Here is a 21,182-nt window from a genome sequence, read left to right as displayed (position 1 = left end):
TAGCGAAACTTTCAATCGTTTTTTGCAGCGCACGCACTGGATGTTCTCAAAACGGAAAAAAACCCCGATTTTTAAACATTCTTTATTGGTGCTCCGCTTGTATTGGTCTTAGCTTGATGTTATATATAGAAAGAATTTTTCAAATCCGACCAGTAGTTCCCGAGGTTAGCGCGTTCAAACAAACAAACTCTTCAGCTTTATAATATTAGTATATATTTATATTCATATTTATGTATGTTATGTTTTGTAATAAATTCTTACTGTTCTGGCTGACAGGTGGAACCGTATTGACGTTAGATGTTTCTGGCCTCGGTTCATGTCTAATACTTTGGCTTGTATTATTTGACTGAGACACCTTTAAATAAATAAAAAAGTTTACATTTTAGTTAGGTTATTATTATAATTGTATGTTATGTGATCTAACATGTTATATATATTAATAATTTTTTGTAATTTTTTAATAAATTTATTCAGTAACGCTGTTTATATTAACAAATTAATTATTTTCATCATTAGATGACAAAAACACTGAATCACAGAATGACGTCACATGGGACTAATTCGATGTTAACAGAGGTCTTTAAGTTGTTTCTACTTGTTATTTGCTTTTTTAGTCTAAGAAATATTGTGGAAAACTGTTTTTTTTTTGTTATGTATATAGACAAAATAACTCATGGACCACCTAGTATCAAGTCGTTATTGAAGCCCATAGACAGCATAAAGTGGATAATGCTACCCACCATGAAATACGTGGCCTAGTCTCAATTGTATTAAAAATCAGCTGTTCAACACTCTAAAATGAAACATATCACTGCTTCGTGGAAAAAATAGGCAAGGCAGTGGTACCATGCGGACTTACAACACTAAACTACCAGAAAATTAGCTTCAAGTAGTTTCCCGAGCAGTTGGTGCTACTTACAACATAAATGTAACTGATTAATAAACTTACACTCTCGTCTGTTTGTCTCTCCTGTGTTGCTCTCCGTCGCGAGCGATTCCTTTGGTTGGATTTATTCCTTGATGCGCTATAAATAAACCAATGATGACAGTAAGCATTATTTCAACACGAATAATAAATAGCTAATCTGCATAGAGTTTATTAAATTTTAATGTAACATTCCTCGGGATTGCTTAGATGGGTGGACGAGCTCACAGCCCACCTGATATTAAGTGGTTACTGGAGCCCATAGACATCTACAACGTAAATGCGCCACCCACCTTGAGATATAAGTTCTAAGGTCTCAGTACAGTTACAACGGCTACCCCACCCTTCAAACCGAAACGCATTACTGCTTCACGGCAGAAATAGGCGGGGTGGTGGTATCTACCCGCGCGGACTTACAAGAGGTCCTACCACCAGTAATTACGCAAATTATAATTTTTGCGGGTTTGATTTTTATTACACGATGTTATTCCTTCACCGTGGAAGTCAATCGTGAACAATTGTTAAGTACGTATTTCATTAGAAAAATTGGTATCCGCCTGCGGGATTCGAACATTGGTACATCGCTAGATCCGAATGCACCGGACGTCTTATCCTTTAGGCCACGACGACTTCAAAAATCGACGGTCTAAAAATAGTTTTCCCATTTACTCTTTACTTACAAAAAATATCACTTTATTTAAGTATTCTAAAAGTCGACTTAACCTAATAGGTGTATGGGACTAATAAAAAAAAAAGTATACTAAATTGCATGAGCGCCTTTTTGTAACAATAAATTTAGTGACATGTTTTGGTCAAGGTTCGACTAACATTTGGTATCAAAAACGTATCGCAGTGTACTTGCCTGTCACTGTCACTGCCATAGGTACTACCGAGATGCGAGGGCAGCGTGGGAAGTGATCTCCCATCCAAGACGCTGTCACCGCCTCCCTGGAATCAGTATCGAAGCAACATTTTACATCCCATTTTTTTTCCTACTTATGCTGATAGCCTTGAGAGGCTATATCAGCGTTACCCAAACGTGTAGGTGAGCTCACGGGGCTCAAACCAGGAGACGTTGCTAGCACTGGGTCTAGCAAGAGCAGTGCTTCTCAGAATCTACCATCGGATCGGAAACGCGACCCACTGAGAAGATCCGGCGCGAAACTCAATGGGCTGGGTCTATGGGTTAGTTTCATAACGACGACCATGCTTGAGGTACCTAAAAGCACCGTTAGTGGATCGGGAGGATCCGGATGACGTGTAGCGCGATGTCGATTGTTTACACATCCCACATTTCGCACCTTTAGAATTGAAGTGGCTAAATAAAAAATCCTTATTTTTTTGTAAAAATATAATTGATGAAATGTAAGATTTTCATTTTTAAATTTTATTACTTTAGGGAATGCGCTTTATTTGAAAGAGACAGAAAGAGTACTTTGTCCTTTTCTAGACTAAAAGAGACTGTTTAATATTATAAATTGATAGAATATGAACATGTTTATACGTAGTTCGAAGTATAAGTTTTTTTTTTTAGTTAAGCCACTTCAATTGTAAAGATGCGGTTTATCCAAATTGTCGAATTTACCTCCTTATTCTAAGAATCACTATAATTCTCATCTATAATTTTGATCTTTTTTTGATGAATTTTCGAAAGAAATCTTTTTTTATATAAGTGGCATAGGCATCTATAATGCAACCCAAGAACCAGGAATTACGACATTAAGCTTCTAACTCGTTCTAGAAAGTGTTATGTGTCAGTGAAATTTTGTATCAACAGTTTATATATTAGCCTGCAAAGTAACTATGCATTCTTGTTTAAAGAGTGGGACACCCGTTATACAATATAATTTCGACCCCATGTCTATAGCAATAAGAACTAATTTAAAAAAAAAGAGCATTTTAAAAAAATATACTCACTCTAAAGTTTTCTGTTTCGCGTGAATTCTGCAGATCCATTATTTGTTCTGAGCGAGAATCAGGCTCGTCTTGCTCACTGAAATACATAGTCAAACATTAAGTAAAAAGCAATAAGTTTTGCGAATAATATGTCTGTTATTGGCGCTGTCTAAGTTATAAAGAAGCTTATGTTATCATCAAGTCATTATTCTATATTTTAGATAAAAAAATAATTACATTTATGTATTTTATGTATATTCATGTATTTGCGAAATTATTGCCAAATCATTTTCTAAGAGTCAAACAAAACTATTTCTATACCAGTCTACTGGTTAACAACAATATAACAACTTGATCGTTTGATCTTCCATTTGTATGACAATTGAATTTTTTTTGAAATTTTCATATGTAATAGTTTTACAAGAAGTTTTGTAAGCAAAATGACGGCAAAACGAGAAGATTTGGGTCCGTAATTAGCATTTAGAATGGTTTTTTTTTAACCCACAAACGTTCGCCACAATAACCGATCCTACGCAGTCTGCATGAAGCGGATTCCCCTTGACTTTAGGCAGGTTATCGGTCAACTTCATGGGATACCATGATTATTCACATTATCATGATTATTAAGAAAAAATTATAAGAGCTTGTCCATTGCTTTCATCTCTTCAGTGACTAAAGACAGTCTGTAAATTACCTGTTGTAAGATTGATTGACAACGGATGCGGTGCGCGATTCTTGTTTTGTTTGTTCGGTTTCAGCCCCGGTGCACAAAACCTTCTGTGAAGGAATTTTAACATTAATTTCAGCAGTGAATTCAGCAGACGGTTGTAGAATTTTTTTGTGCTATATCTGGGATGTGACGTGGGGTTTAAAAATTAAATTGACTGCCGCCTTGCATTCCGAGACACGGGGCCCCAAGTAATTGAAACTTAGGTAGGTTTGCTGGTATGGTCCCCACAAACTTTTTTTTATTGCTTAAATGGCTGAACGATCTCACGGCCCCACCTGATGTTAAGTGGTTACCGGAGCCCATAGACATCTACAAAATAAATGCCGCCACCAACCTTGAAATGTGAGTTCTAAGGTCTCCGTTTTTACAGTACAACGGCTGCCCCGCCCTTCAAACCGTAACACATTACTGCTTCACGGCAGAAATAGGCGGGGTGGTGGTACCTACCCGTGCGGACTCACAAGAGGTCCTACCACCAGTAATTACGCAAATTATAATTTTGCGGGTTTCATTTTTATTACACGATGTTATTCCTTCACCGTGGAAGTCAATCGTCAACATTTGCTGAGTACGTATTTCATTAGAAAAATTGGTACCCTCCTGAGATTCGAACACCGGTGCATCGCTCAACACGAATGCACCGGACGTCTTATCCGTTAGGCTACGATGACTTCAAACTTTTATTGATTTATTGTATTTTTTATGCATAATTTTTAAAAAATATGAGCATTCTGCACTTCTTCTCTATATTCTCTATAAGTGTGGGAAATTTCATACTGCTCCGACCGCGCAATTATCGTAAAAAGGGTACAAAGTTTTTGCTCCACGTATTAATTCTAGTTTTCCAATTACAGAGCATAATGCGACTCAGTGGCGCACAACGCCGACTTATGCTGGAGCTTAATTGGAACGTGAATTAGTTTTCAAATGCATCAGCGCTAAATTCAGAGTGCGCTAAATTCAGTGTTGAAAATAATGTGGTAAACAATAATAATTGGTTGAAAACTATTCACGGTTATTTGGATTTTGATTATTTTATTTAAAATTTTTCACGCTTTGAGTAATTTTTTTAAATGAGTTCTAAGAAAATTATATACTTTTTAATTGAATCATTTTATGCAGATGATAGTGATGACGATGATTTATCGAGTGCACCGAGTTTAAATCAATCAATTATTTCATTATCAAGTGATATATTTATTGATAATGAAAGAGATGAGTTATTTGAGCCATTAATAAAATATCTGATGACAGGCAGTACTTTTGAGAGTGCTCGATGGTGCGAAGCGTTGCTGTAGTTGGAAAGTTCAACGTTGAGCATTATGCCGCATAATGCGCTCTAGTGCTGTAATTGGAAAACTACCAATATAATATAGATGCTAAGATGTAGGTATGTTAAACTCACCTCCTTGTTGAGAAGAGCTTCGAGTTCCCTTTGCTTCTCTGCCAGCAAGGCGCGGAGTTGCATCTGGCGGCGCTCGACCGGTCCGGGCGTGCCGCTGGGCCCGGCTCGCACTTCCTCGTTCACTTTCTTCTGTTTACGCACTTCAGCTGTCGAACAAGCAAATATTAGGATTGCCTGTTGGTCTATTACTGTCAATACGGTAGGATAACATCTATTCTAATATATAAATCTACAGTGGTTTTTACGGATGTTCCGTTATAACTACTGAACCATGCATCCGATTGACTTGAAACTTGGTATCCATGTAAAAAGTACATGTACTTCATGGATTGGCTAATATTTATATGAGTGTTAGACTCCCTACACCAGTTGCGGGGGCGTTAATGATGAGAATCTTTGTGGGGGTGACAAATAATAATGTTAATTTTAAATGCCTAATGAAGCGGACGGGTACAGCTAGTCGTTTAATAAAAATCAAACCCGCAAAATTATAATTTGCGTAATTACTGGTGGTAGGACCTCTTGTGAGTCCGCCACGGGTAGGTCCCACCGCCCTGCCTATTTCTGCCGCGAAGCAGTAATGCGTTTCGGTTTGAAGGGCTGGGCTGTCATTGTAACTATACTGAGATCGTAGAACTTACATATCTCAAGGTTGATGGCGCATTTACGTTGTAGATGTCTATGGGCTCCAGTAACCCATCTAAGCAATAAAAAAAACGATTTTTTTTAAATAATTAATCATACCACATCTCATCCAATTTTTTGCGTATCCGCTGTTTAATTGAAATATGTTTATAATACCTTTTAATTGGTTACTTTCGACTCTATAATCATCAATTGTTTTAAAAATCGATCTTTGATCGACATCGATAATGCTCATTTCTTTGTCGTATCACTCTTGTCAGAGTGGTCGTGGTCGTCATTCGGCCTCATTGCTGTGGGCAGATGTTATGGGCCCACGAGCAATCTATAAATGTCTATAGCAATATCCAAAAACACAACTCCTAGACCTTTTCGTCTAAATGACTAAATGGTTAGAGCTAGAACTTAAATTCAATACACATAATTGATGAAGCTACCGGCACGCCACCTGTCGACCATTTGTCGTACTGTCGCAAACACCTTACAAGTGGCAACAACCGTCCTTCACATAAACTAAGAGCGAAAGAATACGAACTGACAGACGCAGTCGCGAATATCCATTTATATAAGTATTTCAGAAATTTGACTCACTTTTATTTGAGATCATGTCCTTTATCCGTGCCCGTTCCCCCATGATTTTTTCTGTTTCCATCCGCAATTCTTGAGCCAACTCTTGTAATGAAGCCAAGTTCGCTTCGTGACCTAAATATAAGTAATTATTGCAGCTTTAGAGCAGTATAAAATTCTTAAGTTACATACCTTTTTTGGAGTAAAAACATAAGTCGTATTGAAGTAATTCAGTTATACTTTAATAATAATATAATTAATGATTTGTTTCGTGTTTTCCGAGCGCTATGACATGCCCTTCTTCATACGAGGCCTGCGGAGAGTACTTAATGGTAGGCAGCGGCTTGGCTCTGCCCTTGGCATTGCTGACGCCCATGAGCGACGGTGACCACTTACGATCAGGTGGGCCGTATGCTCGTCTGCCTAAAAAGGCAATAAAAATAATTATTATATCACATGTAAATTCACTTACTTTGTTGTTGAAGCAAGTGTTGTTGTGGAGCGTGATGTTGTTGTGGCGCGTGATGTTGTTGTGGCGCATGATGTTGTTGTTGTGGCGCATGATGTTGTTGTTGTGGCGCGTGGTGTTGTTGCTGCGCCGCATGATGTTGTTGTTGTGGCCCGTGATGTTGTTGCTCGTTGGTGAACTTGTGTCGTTGCGGTAATGTGTTCCGCAGCCGACACATGCTGCCCTCGTTAGACCAACCTCCTATGCTACCCTCAGATTTGCTGAAAAAGAAAGGGTAGCATTATTTTAATAGCTTATGGCAGAGCTTAATGCCTGCGACTTTTTAGTATTGTACGTAAAGAGGTTAGCTCACCACCTACTTTGTGTTCTAGGGTAACCTTTTTTGGAGCCTAGAAGGTCGGTGCAGGCAAAGAAGTTTATATTACATTGCAATGAGGACAGTTCACCCTTACGAATTAGAAATATATAAATTTCCTGTGGCTTACCGGTCACAAGAAAACAATTACGCATACTTTTAGTTTCTACTTTTTTATCGCCTACGCTTTTGACGCTTTTAACCACGAATAATTTTCAGTTCAACACTCCACTTGAACCAAAAGTAGCATTCGTTACCTATTTTAGTTACGATAACACGGAAGATAAAACTTTAGTATAAGTCTCATTATTTTATATTTTGTCAGTAATGCCATGCTCCACTACACTACAACACATTTGCTGCATCTCGCATATACCTTTCATAGCACTATCATTTTTTTTTTTCAATGATAGGGAAAGTTGTAAGGTACGGTAAGTAGTAAAGTCGGGTAAGTAGTAAAGTAGGGTAAGTAGTAAAGTAGTGTAAGTAGTAAGGTAGGGTAGGTAGTAGTATAGTGTAAGCTCTCACGAATAGCTCGCAACTAAAATTTTCCCTACTTCTACGATGTGCTCATGCGTTCCAGTCGTGGGTCGTTCAAGGCAGCCAGTATTCACGTTGTGCTTTCTAGGTCTCAGGTAAACAATTAGGACAAAGTTAGTACGCTGACCCCTTTACCCGAAAAACAAAAAGTGCCAATAGCTTTATCAAGTCATCTACAAAGCACATGTAAGTGCACAAATATTGAACAAACAAGTGTTCATTGTTTTACTAGAATAAATAGAATTTTCTAGAATAAAAGAAAGTCAGTTAAAAGTCACAGTATCTTTTCTTGCATACGTGATAAATAAAGTGATTAGTATTGAAACAAAAACATTCATTACTTACTTGTCATTTACATTTGAATGGCTTCCCACTTCCCTATAGTTAGTCTCCTGGGAGCCGGAAACGTGATCCGTTTCGTAGTTCTCAACCGATCTCATCAGATCTAAAATTAGATACGTTAATAACAATAAAACGGATGATATAATTGCAAATTTTTTATTTTACTATTTATTATACCTTTAGTTTTCTGAAGCGCGGTTTTGATGGCTTTAATTTCCATGAGTTTGAAAGGATCTTCGTTTTTAATGTTATTACCAGATTTGACACCTACAATGGTAGACAAAATTATCTATATTATGTTAAACCAGATGATGACCGAGCTTTGCTCGAAATTGTTTTTTCTTTTTGATCAATTGTGTTTTTTAGAAATTATATTTAAATACGAATTACATATTGATAAAATAATGAAATATTCCAAGATCGTTTATGCATTTTAAGTGAACACGTGAGTTAAAAAGACACAAATAATAAAAACAATTTATTTTCTTGGCCTAACCAAACACTCATTGGCTTCGGGTGGCTTACCAACGCCATCTGCTGAAGTAGCTTTAATCTTATTGTGTCTTTAAAGCAGTTAGTTGCTCTCATTAAGAAAAATAGTATTATTATTCGTCAATAGATGTCGGGAAGAGTCATAAAGTTGATTATTGATAAAGTTGATTATTGAAAACACGACTAAAACAACATTTTCTGAAAATAAATCGTAGCTAGATCGATTTATCGCTCCCAAAATCCCCTGTATACTAAATTTTATGAAAATCGTTGGAGCCGTTTCCGAAATTCAGATTATATACCTAGTCAGGTCATAAATTCTGTCACATGTTTAATGTAAAATAATTGAAACAAGTTTATTCATTATGTAACCATTCATATACCAAAATGAACTTAACAAAACATAGATTCTTATGACACTAAAGTTTATTCAAAATGACCTCCGTGATTTTGAATACAGGCCTTCAATCTGCGCGGCCAGTCGTCTATCGCAGCACGAACGAGGTCCATGTCAATATCGGCGGCTGCCTTAATCAAGGATGTCTTGAGTGACTCCAAATTGGGATGAGGCTTTGAGCACGCCTTTTCCTCCAAGTGTTGCCATATCTTGTAATCTAACGGATTCAAATCTGGACTGCAGGAGGGCCAGTCTTCGTGCCGGATGAAGTCGATTTCACGCGCCGCCAGCCAGTCTTGTGTGCTCTTCGCTCTATGAGCTGGCGCCGAATCTTGTTGGAATACCCAGTGCCTCTTATTGAACATGGTATGAGAAACAGGTTCCACAAGGTTCGTCAGGACTGTATTTTGATACACAACTGCATTCGTTTTTACACCTTTCTCACAAAAATGTACCTCTGTTAAGCCCCAATAAGAAACTCCCAACCATACCATGAGCGAGGATGGAAAATGACCTCGTTGGACACGCGGAATACGGTTGCTCGCTTCTTCACTACTGTGTGCGTACACCTTATAATTTTGTTTGTTGTAGCTCTCTTCTACGGTAAAATTTTTTTCATCCGAAAAAAGAATTTCCCGATATTTTTTTCCCGCGTACCGCTTCAACAAAGCGCGGCCTCTCTTCAGTCTCAGGTCCATTAGACGAGCATTCAAACGATGTCCTGTTTTTCTTCGATATGCCCGAAGCCCTAAGTCTTCATTTAACACCCTTTTCACCGTGGTTCTGCTTAACCCCATCTGAAGGGCCAACAGTTTCTGGTTACGTTTGGGATTTCTTTGAATTCGCGCCTTCACAGCTTTTATCACTGCTGGAGTCCTAACAGACCGAGGGCGACCACTTCTTGACCTGTCATCTACACTAGAGTCTTCATTGTATCGTTTGATGGTACGATAAACGAATCTTTTGGTTATATTCAAATTTTTCAGTTTGTTCAAAATTTGAATTGGCGCTTAACCGCAACGATGCAACGCAATAACTGCAACACGGTCTTCTTTAAGCGTCCACTCCATATTTAAAAATGAGTAAAATTCTAAAAGTATACATTTTTATTTTCATGAACAATTCGAAATTCGAATTCAATAAACTTTTTTGTGGCCAGCATTCTAAAAGAAAAGTTTTTACTGTGTGACAATACTTATGACCTGACTAGTTATATACAAGAAATGCTCGTTTAAAGGTATAAGATAAGATTAGCATCAAGTTTTTTTTGGCTGCAGTCAGCCGTATGTCGTAAGTACAAACTCGAGGAAACGAGATAAACATTGTGATGAATGGAGATGGGATTGATGAAGCGACCGACAATGAAGTAACGCGTACTTATTGCAACAAAAACTCCATGAAGAATGATGTCCCAGACATTAGTAAAATATCATCGCATACTTACATTTGTGTACTGGTTCGTCTTCGCCGCTGTCTTCTCCAGAGCTAGAGTACGTATTGTGAGTAAGAGGCAAATGAGCAGACATTTGTAACTTTTGAAACTCTGTTACCTGAAATAATGATATTGCTGCAGTACATCCGCATAGTCAAATTAACGTCAAATCATATGTTGTTACTGGTGGTAGGACCACTTGTGAGTCGCGGGTAGGTACCACCGCCCTGCTTATTTCTGCCGTGAAGCAGTAATGCGTTTCGGTCTGAAGGGTAGGGCAGCCGTTGTAACTATACTGAGGTCTTAGGTGTAACTATACTGAGGTCTTAGGTGTAACTATACTGAGGTCTTAGGTGTAACTATACTGAGGTCTTAGGTGTAACTATACTGAGGTCTTAGGTCAAGGTGGGTGGCGCATTACGTTGTGGATGTCTAGGGTTCCAGTAACCACTTAACACCAGAAGGGCTGTGAGCTCGTCCACCAATAAAAAAAGTGTATGACGTAACCGAAAATATATATTTTTAATATGTGAAGCAAAATCTTTGTACCCCTTTTTACGAAAATTGCGCGCACGGAGGAGTATGAAATTTCCCACACTTATAAAGAATATAGAGAAAGATTGCAGAATGATAATATATTTTTAAAGTTATTTAATGTATTTTTTATGCATAACTAGAAAAAATACATTAAATCAAAAACTTTACACACTACCATGTATTTGGCCCACATACAAGCATTTATACTTTTTTGTTTATTGTTAAAGACTGTGGTCAAATTGAGAATAGATTAATATTGTTTCTCTTTCATATTATTTGCCAATAGTGTAGCCTTATCGAAATCTGTGATTATAGAAGTAATTACCAAGCTTTCCATATGCTGTTTCTTCAACTGTAGCTCTCTTAATTTCATCTGCAACATGCGACCTCGTTCGCTCAATACAATTTCGTCGTCATCGCCTTCACTTTGTATTCCACCTGCAGCTTCCTGATGAAAAGTAAACAGAAAATTTTAAGAGTTTACTCCGAACCACGAGAACTTACGAAGAAACTCCAATCAAAGATCTTTCCGTGGCTCGCTGTGCGACCTTGAGCTGACGGACCAACCGTACTGTGAGTGTCCACGTCTCGGCTCCGTAAGTCATTAGGGGCCGTTCAAGTATTACGTAAGCAGATTTATTACAATTATTCACCCCCCCCTTTCCCCTTGTCAGCAAAAGTAAGCAAAGCTCTGACCCCAATGCTAACGTAAGCATTCGTATATGAATTTTTCTACTAATGTATTCTATTTTTTTAATGATTCATGAGCAGCAGTTATAATTCTAGAAATAAGAAAATAGGCTTAGGATGAGGACTTTAACGCATATCATATTCATTTATATGCGCGCATAATTCCCCTGCTCGGTTCCAAGCGATTACCTAAACGTATTTATTATTTATGGGAATATCCGAAAATGAGTTTCGTTTTCAAGCATAGACAACGTATAGATTGCAAATATGTGTAAAAAAGTAAATAACTACTGTTGACGTAAGCCCCCTCACCCCCCAAGTCATAAAAAATCAGCAAAGCAGACTCCCCGCCCTCTTATAGTGCTTATATAATAACTGAACGGCCCCTTACCGGTAGGACGCACTGGTTAAAAACTTTCGTTTTCATATCCCATACACTAAACTAAATGTAAACAATTACCTCAGAACTAGCCACATTAGTTCCTCGATGGGAAAATCTTTCGTCTTGACTGTGAGTAGAGTGCGCAGAATGACCGTGTTCATTGTCCCCGTTCACCATGTTCTGTTGTCCGTGCAGAGCCTCCGTGGAGTGGGGCAAAGTGGTCGCGACACCGATTTGATTAGCGGCGTACATGCGATTGGAGTGATGGTAATTCCCGCTGAACGGTTGATTCTACAAAGTAAATTTGTAATTGTAATTCATACATAATATTTATTTTCATTCAATTACTAAGTGATCCGGCAGACTTCGTATTGCTTCAATCGATAAATAAAAGACCTAAACTTTTGTATAAAATAAACTTAAAACAAACAAAAGTAATCCGTCTGACGGGGGGACACATCAAAGGAAAAACAAAATTGTTATTTTTATTTAATTCCAAGCATTTTCATATTTATCTACCTTTTAAACCTTCTCTGGACCCCCACAAGTAATTCAAGACCAAAATTAGTGAAATCGATCCAGCCGTTCGCGAGTTTTAGATGTTAGTCGAGACTAACGAACATCAATTCAATTTTATATATATAGAAGAAGATTACAACAAAATTTAACAATGTTACCTGGGCCACGAAATTATCATGTGAAGTTGACGGTTGTATTTCCTGTGATTGTCTTTCTCTGTTAATTTCATCCATTTGTTGTTTTGCTTCTTCCTGTAACATATTTTAAAATTTACTCAAAGCGTCTTTCGATTGATTCGAATTCGAATAGATATAATGTTACAAATAAATTTATTGATTTTGGAGTTGTTGTGTTCGAATTGTTTTAATTATAATTTTGTATCTATTTAATAACTAACCTGATACTTCATAAGTCTCTTTTGTTGTTGTTTCAATGCCGTTAAACGCATTTGCGACATTTCCATTTTATTTTTAATCTCGTTTTGCCATAATTCGTTATCACTGTATGTTGAGCCATTGCTTTGTGCGGATACAGGGCGAGTCATAGCATCCTGCTGGAATTATAAGGTTCACTAGTTAAAAATAAAGTAAAAGTAAAATGTTCCATTAGGATATAAAGCAGACTTATTAATATCGTTTAAAATCTAATCTATTCATCAAACTCTTTTAGCACTTTGCACGAGGCGTCGATATATCGTTTCGTTTGCCGAATTCCAAATGTGGAATATACAATGACATAGCAATACACCGATGCTGCTTTGAATGAAACCATGAATTAATAGTTCAAGCGGGCAAGCAATAAGTATTAATGTGAATCTCAATTCAAATGATTGTGATTACAACGCTGGACTGATATTGGTGGTTAATTTTGAATCTTATTCCGAAGTAGGTGTCATGCTTGTTTACTTGTCCACAACACAAGGTCACACGTCACACGCACACAGAGACATACAGAAACCTGATCATCGTGTTTGCAACTTTCTTTTTTAATTTTCATTTCTTCAATAAGGGCCACTTTTTGAACACACGACAGAATATTCTTGCGCAATACATCATTCAACTGTACATCGTCTTCTTTAATTTCAGATGTTTTAGTATTGGGGTCTTCTAAATTTGTATTATCTTCTGACACATCAACGATTTCAACTATGCTTGGAGAAGAGTCTTGTACTTTATCCATGGTTATTGAATCGTTCATCTTGATCTCCTGAGAAACAGCGTCGTCGCCGTTTTTAACACTTTGCATTGACTTATTGAGTTGTTCATTCTCAATATTAGTGACTTTCTTCAAGTTCATAGCACCATTGTCTGTGCTAAGTTTAACGTTGCTATTTTTTTCAGTGCTCAGATTACCCATAGCTGGCTCACTGACAGCTTCGAGAGCTGTATTACTTGCCTGAATGACTGAAACTGGTTCCACTAGTTCTTCACTAGGAACTTCAACATTATCAGGTCTCTTTTCAATTAAAATCGTTTCTAACTTTTCTTCGCTTTCCTTCAATTTCATTACCATTTCTACTAACTCATCATATTCTTCTTTAGTGTGTTCAATAAAGGCCTAGATTAAAAATCGAAATGTGACTTCTAGTGATTAGATAAATTTAACTATCACAATATATTTTTAACTTCTTAGCATTTAAAATCTAAACATACCTCGTCTTCAGAAGTGCGCATTGTGTCGACAAGCGACGACGTCACTCTGATGTATTCTCGTATCTGACCCAAGCGACGTTCAACAGCAGCCGCATCAGGACACGCGGCCACTATAGCCTCGCCCAGAGCACGTGCTGATTCCCTGTGTACCTGTTTAGGGGAATTTTGCGATAATCATTTTTCCGTTTTCAGTAGATATCATTTATTTTTATTGCTTAGATACGTGAACGAGCTCACAGCCCACCTGGTGTTAAGTGGTTACTGGAACCCATAGACATCCACAACTTAAATGCGCAAGGCACCTTGAGATATGAGTTCCAAGGTCTCAGTATAGTTACAACGACTACCCCACCCTTCAAACCGAAACGCTTTACTGCTTCACGGCCGAAATAGGCAGGGTGGTGGTAGCTACCGGTGCGGACTTACAAGAGGACCTACCATCAGTAAAAATACTTTTTTTATTGTCACTATTATTACCGAGGTTTCGAATATTTTACAGGTTTTGTGGTCACATATGACTCCAAACGCGAGACTGAACCGTAAAAATAGTTTTAATATTTTTTATTATTATTCTAATTTCTTTACCTGATTATTTTCATTGATGTTATTGAAATTGCTTTGCCCTTGTTCATACATATTGTTTATTAAATTGACCGTTTTCGCTCCTGTCCTAGAAGTTGAAGTGGCAACTCCTGTATTGTTGATGTTGCCCGGGTGGTTTGCCTCAAAGTTATTACGTGATGAATTTAAATTTCTTGTTAAATTGTTCCTGTTCTGATTTGGTGCCTAAAAGGTTAAAAATTATTCGAACATGACAGCATTTTGCATTTTAATATAAATGTAATTTTAGAAATAGATAGGTATAGTTTTTTAGGTTCATACTCAGGAGGTGACTCAATTCAAACATGGTATTACTTACATTGAATGGCTGCGAAATTGTTCCAGTAGCAATCGGAGTTGTAGGGTTTACTATCATTACCGCAGCAGCTGGGTGATTGGAGTGTGGAATTATGCCTGGAACAATGTTTTTTTTTTCTTTGAGATTTTGAGATAAGTACAGTATATTGTAGATTTTCTTCTTTCTTTATGTGGTATATGTATATTGACAGAAGTATGATCAACATTTGCTCCAAAATGTAAGCTCTCATATCCACACCTAACTTTATGAACATATTGAGCTTCCAGCAGAACTGAAAAGGTACTACTGAACATTTAGACCTGATGGAAGCCTCTACGGTGGCGGCGTGGGCGCCCATGCGTCCACACCCGGTCGAGGTCGAGGGAGAGGCAGGGTGGTTCCGGGACACGATGCGTCGCATCTGTGATGCGTCGATGCCCCGGATCGGCCCTCGACTTCCTAATCGCCAGGCGTACTGGTGGTCGCCCGAAATTGCGCAACTCCGCGTGGAGTGCGTTCGGGCGAGGCGCGAGTGCGTCAGGCACCGCCGCCGCCGCCTGCCGCGGCGCAACGATCCGGTTGCGTTCGCGGCGGCAGAGGCCCGGCTGCACGGCGCATTTCGCGTCGCGCAGAGGGCATTGCAGCTGGCCATCAGAAGAGCCAAGAACCAACACATGGAGGGTCTCTTGGAGACGCTGGATGAGGATCCGTGGGGGCGGCCCTATCAAATGGTGCGTAATAAAATGCGCCCATGGGCCCCCCCGATCACGGAGCGTCTCCAGCCTTAGCAGCTGCGGGACATCGTCTCGGCGCTGATCCCGCAGGAGCGGGAAGGATTTGTCGCTCCCGCTATGGACGCGCCGCCAGAATACGACGGCGAAGTCCCTGCTGAGGTGCCCCGTATAACGGGGGCGGAGCTCTGTGTGGCCGTGCGCAAAATGTGCGCGAAAGACGCTGCACCCGGCCCGGATGGCATCCATGGCCGGGTTTGGGCCTTGGCTCTTGGTGCCCTAGGGGACCGACTCTTGAGGCTTTACAACTCCTGCCTCGAGTCGGGACGGTTTCCTTCATCGTGGAGGACGGGCAGACTCGTGCTGTTGAGAAAGGAAGGGCGCCCGGCGGATACTGCCGCTGGGTACCGTCCCATCGTGTTGCTGGATGAGGTGGGCAAGCTGCTGGAACGCATTCTGGCGGCCCGCATCATTCAGCATCTGGTCAGGGTGGGACCCGATCTGTCGGCGGAGCAGTATGGCTTCCGAGAGGGCCGCTCAACAGTAGACGCGATCATTCGCGTGCGGGCACTCTCGAAGGAGGCCGTCTGGCTTTGGCGGTGTCGCTCGACATCGCCAATGCGTTTAACACCCTGCCCTGGTCCGTGATAGGGGGGGCGCTGGAAAGACATGGAGTGCCTCCCTACCTCCGCCGGCTGGTGGGTTCCTACTTGGAGGACAGATCGGTCACGTGTACCGGACACGGTGGGATCCTGCACCGGTTCCCGGTCGTGCGCGGTGTTCCACAGGGGTCGGTGCTCGGTCCTCTTTTGTGGAATATCGGGTATGACTGGGTGCTGAGGGGTGCCCTCCTCCCGGGCCTGAGCGTAATCTGTTACGCAGACGACACGTTAGTCGTGGCCGGGGGGGGGGGAGTTTTGCTGAGTCTGCCCGTCTTGCTACCGCTGGGGTGGCGCATGTCGTCGGCAAAATCAGGAGATTGGGCCTCGACGTGGCGCTCAACAAATCCGAGGCGATGTGGTTCCACAGGCCCCGGAGAGTGCCACCTGTCGATGCCCATATCGTGGATGGAGGCGTCCGTATCGGGGTCGGGGTGCAGTTGAAGTACCTCGGCCTCATCCTGGACAGTCGTTGGATCTTCCGTGCTCACTTTCAGAACCTGGTACCTCGTTTGTTGGGGGTGGCCGGCGCGTTAAGTCGGCTTCTGCCCAACGTCGGGGGGCCTGACCAGGTGACGCGCCGTCTCTATACGGGGGTGGTGCGATCAATGGCCCTATACGGGGCACCTGTGTGGGGCCAGTCCCTGGCCGCGGGGGTGGCGAAGCTGCTGCAACGGCCGCAACGCACCATCGCGGTCAGGGTCATCCGTGGTTATCGCACCATCTCCTTTGAGGCGGCGTGTGTACTGGCTGGGACGCCACCTTGGATTCTGGAAGCGGAGGCGCTCGCTGCTGACTATCAGTGGCGGGCTGACCTTCGTGCCCGGGGCGTGGCGCGTCCCAGCCCCAGTGTGTTCAAAGCGCGGAGGGCCCAATCTCGGCGGTCGTGCTGGAGTCATGGTCCAGACGGCTGGCTGATCCTTCGGCCGGTCGTAGGACCGTCGAGGCGATTCGCCCGGTCCTTGGGGATTGGGTGAATCGTGACAGAGGACGCCTCACTTTCCGGCTCACGCAGGTGCTCACTGGGCATGGTTGCTTCGGTGAGTTCCTGCACCGGATCGGAGCCGAGCCGACGGCAGAGTGCCACCATTGTGGTTGCGACTTGGACACGGCAGAGCACACGCTCGTTGCCTGCCCCGCATGGGAGGGGTGGCGCCGTGTCCTCGTCGCAAAAATAGGAAACGACTTGTCGTTGCCGAGTGTTGTGGCATCGATGCTCGGTGATGACGAGTCGTGGAAGGCGATGCTCGACTTCTGCGAATGGACCATCTCGCAGAAGGAGGCGGCGGGGCGCGTGAGAGACGCACAATCCCGTCGCCGTCGAGCGGGGGCCAGGGAGGCGGATTTCGCCTAAGCCCTGGCCCTCTAAGTGTTTCGGGTCCCCCTCACATGTCGGTCTGGGGACCGGCGAGGGGGGCCTATGAAGACGACGTGCAAGCTGCTCTGCACGCGTTTTACGCAAGAGCATCCGGGTGATGGAAGGCCGGCTATCCTCGACTCACGCTGGTTCTGGTCCAGCGGGGTATTCCGTAGGATAGCTCACTCTAACCGGCGCCATCTAGGCGGGCTTCGGATAGCCTGCCGACCGAGAGGGCTGGTGGTCGTGGCGCCGACGACCGCCGGTCCGGCGTCCCGAGAGGGAGGGTGATGGGAGAGATGTGCTCCGCACTAAACGCTTCACTTTCCCCCCTCTGCCTCTTCATGAGTTCTGTCTCATGCGAGGTTTGGACGTTGGTTGTTGAGCGACAGGAGGTTTTAGTCAATTCAACTCTGACATGCCCCGCCCTCCATCCCCAGAGGAGGGCGGAAGACCGGCGATTTCCTCCTGACCAAAAAAAAAAAAAAACTGAACATTTAGTAAATTTATGTAATTTAATAAGAGTCAGAAGTTACAAAGAATTGGATTGATTCGCACAGTAAGACTAGGCTGGAAATCGAGATTTACTACAAAGAAAGTATTTTTTTATACTGACCATTTTGCAACTGATGTCCATAGGGGTGTAAAGAATGTCCAGAGATAGAATTTGCAGATGCCTCATCATTTTGATCGTTAGTTATGTTTTCACGACTATGCACATTTAATGGTAGAGCACGCGGTTGAGGTCTTACAGGAACAAAACGTCCGAATCCACTTTCAAAAGATACTGAGTTATCTGAAAATTTTATTAAAATACAGTAATTCAATACATGACATAAACAATTAAAACAGTCTGATGAGAAGTACCATCACTAAAATTCATTCTTCTTTCTATCTTGATATCCTATCAATCACATAAAAATTATATTTAGATATAGCAAGATTTGGATACCAATTTGGATGGGGTAGTATAGAACTACTACAAGGGATTACTGAACTTCTAAAAATCATATTTTTTTCTGATCAAAGGCATTTTAGATAGTATTATTATGTTATTGTCTATAGAGTAAATGAGTTCACAGCCTACTGATGTTATATGGTTGTTGGAACTTATTGAAATCACAATGTGAATGCCACACACACAAATCACCTTTAGACACGAGGTTGAAGTTCGGAATCTTTCGATGCTACTCTAGGTTATACATCCTACAAATTGGAATGCATGACTTCTCTGCAGAAATAGGTGAGATGATAACATCTGCCCGAGTGGGCTTCCTTACTACAATGTATTTTTTTTTGCCATAGGAATTAATTTGTGAACAAATGTTAAGTACAAATTTCCTTTGGACAAAATTATGCCAGGATTTGAACAATAGCATAATCGCATCACTTGATACAAATACAGTATCTATGTTATCTTTAAGTCATGAATTTGAATATGACAAGCGGTTAGTGGTTACCTATGTGCAAATTATGAATAATTTGGGACGTAATTTTCTTACAACTGACCTCTTACTGTGGAACACTATGAATATAACATAATTATAATATAAAAAAAAAATACCTAATTCAGTTAATTCTTGATCCGAATTATTTGTTGATTTTCTTGATTGATTATAGTTAGACCTAGTGTTGTATTCAGAAACTGGCACCCAATCTAGAGAAGTCTGTAAAATATGGATTTTATTTATTTATAGATTTTAATGTCTTACAATAAAATCAGCTCAATTGTTGAGAATAAAAAGCTATATAGATACATGATACATTTATATATTGTATATTTAAAGTGCATACCTTCTTCAGACTAAATTTAGAAAAACAACCTCCCATAGAGCATGATAATTTTCCACATTTCACTTTTAAATTACTTACTAACCATCAAACAAAATTTAGTGAATAAACTTTTTTAATGAATAAATTTTAAAGAAAACCTTGCTTAAACCTTAAATGATGCTGAATATTTTATAGATTTTGTATTGTTGGCAGGAGTTCAAATTTCTAAGATCTGTTTGGTTTCCAAAAATAAATATGTAGTTCACACATGTGCGAGGCTAACTTCACACCACAGAGCATTGTCAAGATTATAAAATGAGAAGCTGTATAACGAGCATAACAAACAGTTTTGACGAGTATTTCTTTTAAATTGTGTTATTTAGATCAAAACTTTGTGTCAAAAATTTAAGGTAAACTTTAACTTTAACTAAAAATTTAAGGTGACTGGGTAATTTTGTCTATAAATGTATTATTTGATATTTATATTTAATTTCATAGGCTTCAAATTATATTTTTGAGGGGCTATGTCTTTTAATTTTAATGTAGAAAAAAGGGAAATACAGTTTTTTTTGTGTAAAAAAGTAATGTATAACTTTATACACTAATTTATTACTTTCCAATTTTTTAGATAGGCAAGTGAATGATCTTATGGGTCTCCTGGTGGTTACTGTAGCCCACAGACATCACAACATAAATGCAGTCACTGACCTTGTAAAATTAGGTCAGTTTCAAATGTATTGAAAAATGTTATCCTAACATACAAATGACAACTAACCATTGCTTTCTAGCATAAATAGTCAGCACATTATGGTATGTCCCTATGTGGTTTTATAATACACCCAATCACATGTAGTTAGTTAGCCATATCACAACTTTGAACACTTAAACATCTCAACAAGTTTTTTAAATTTGTTTGTTTTGTGTTATCACCTTCTTTTTTTTATGAATGAGGGAAAGTATCACCTTCTACTGGAATGCAGTAGTAGAAAATTTTCAAACTTAAAATGAAGATGACTGAAATAGCTTTATATTAGTATATTTTATTTCAATAGAAAGCCGTTTTATTCAATAATGAATATCAAAATTCAATATGAATAAGAATCTGTTTTTTTTTTCTAATAAATTTCAATATAAATAATGGAAACTTAGCAATGGTTACTAATGATTGCTGTGGGTTCCCTCGAAATCATATCTTTGGTGAATAAAACGAAGACTATTTTAAAGTTAGCTATATACTCTTAATTTACTAAATTTCTCTATAATTTTTAATATTAGATTTTTGAACAGCTGCGATAGCCAGCGTGTCCTAGTATAAGATTGTGTTATTTAATTATCTCACCGTAACTAGATTGGTTGTCATATCTCTTCTAGTTGGAGTGACGGCTTCTTGTGGCACATTACAGTTGTTCCTCGCTTTCGTCTTGGGTATAGTTCCCGTGTGACCTGGATGTCGGTCGTTGTTACCAGGAGCCATAACACTCACTTATTAATCGTACGATACATATAATTTTACATTGTAAAACATAAAATGTAAAAAAATTCTTGGCTTTCCCCTTTTTTAATTTTTCTTACAAAAGGAATTTTTTGGTACGTTCGTTCAGTGACACTTCTTTAATCTTTTCTATCGTCGTTTGTTACCCAACATAACTATTTTCAATAAAAGAGATGTTTGCTAACTTTATTATTTTCAATATTTAACCAGTTTGTATTCTCTTGTATTCAATGTGAAAATATGTAAGCAGATTTGATATCTTGCTTTTGACATTAGTTGTACTAGTGACAGCACGCAACT

The 21,182-nt window shown here is 39.9% G+C and overlaps 1 protein-coding gene across 4 annotated transcripts in view; it reads right to left on the bottom strand.

Annotated features, from left to right (window-relative positions):
• LOC114245332 (uncharacterized) overlaps positions 1-21,182 on the bottom strand; it is a 27,816-nt gene extending 6,634 nt beyond the window's left edge. The window contains exons 1-22 of one of the 4 annotated variants that reach the window (XM_028177469.2): positions 20,730-21,182; positions 19,182-19,284; positions 18,234-18,413; positions 14,892-14,986; positions 14,558-14,758; positions 13,973-14,122; positions 13,272-13,877; positions 12,718-12,873; positions 12,479-12,571; positions 11,880-12,092; positions 11,055-11,177; positions 10,205-10,310; positions 8,049-8,138; positions 7,875-7,974; positions 6,638-6,894; positions 6,190-6,300; positions 4,957-5,102; positions 3,516-3,598; positions 2,843-2,918; positions 1,788-1,873; positions 950-1,025; positions 262-355 (exon numbers count right to left, since the gene is read on the bottom strand). In XM_028177469.2, the coding sequence (XP_028033270.2) occupies positions 262-355; positions 950-1,025; positions 1,788-1,873; positions 2,843-2,918; positions 3,516-3,598; positions 4,957-5,102; positions 6,190-6,300; positions 6,638-6,894; positions 7,875-7,974; positions 8,049-8,138; positions 10,205-10,310; positions 11,055-11,177; positions 11,880-12,092; positions 12,479-12,571; positions 12,718-12,873; positions 13,272-13,877; positions 13,973-14,122; positions 14,558-14,758; positions 14,892-14,986; positions 18,234-18,413; positions 19,182-19,284; positions 20,730-20,864 (3,280 nt within the window). In that variant the 5' untranslated portion in view covers positions 20,865-21,182. The remainder of the gene's footprint in view (positions 1-261; positions 356-949; positions 1,026-1,787; positions 1,874-2,842; positions 2,919-3,515; positions 3,599-4,956; positions 5,103-6,189; positions 6,301-6,637; positions 6,895-7,874; positions 7,975-8,048; positions 8,139-10,204; positions 10,311-11,054; positions 11,178-11,879; positions 12,093-12,478; positions 12,572-12,717; positions 12,874-13,271; positions 13,878-13,972; positions 14,123-14,557; positions 14,759-14,891; positions 14,987-18,233; positions 18,414-19,181; positions 19,285-20,729) is intronic. The other 3 variants (XM_089732180.1, XM_089732181.1, XM_089732183.1) reach the window with 3 other exon arrangements.

This window comes from Bombyx mandarina, chromosome 13 (genome assembly GCF_030267445.1).
Source record: "Bombyx mandarina strain Sakado chromosome 13, ASM3026744v2".
Lineage (NCBI taxonomy): Eukaryota > Metazoa > Arthropoda > Insecta > Lepidoptera > Bombycidae > Bombyx > Bombyx mandarina.
Note: the sequence above shows the minus strand (reverse complement) of the source record. Positions and strands in the feature narration are given on the sequence as shown.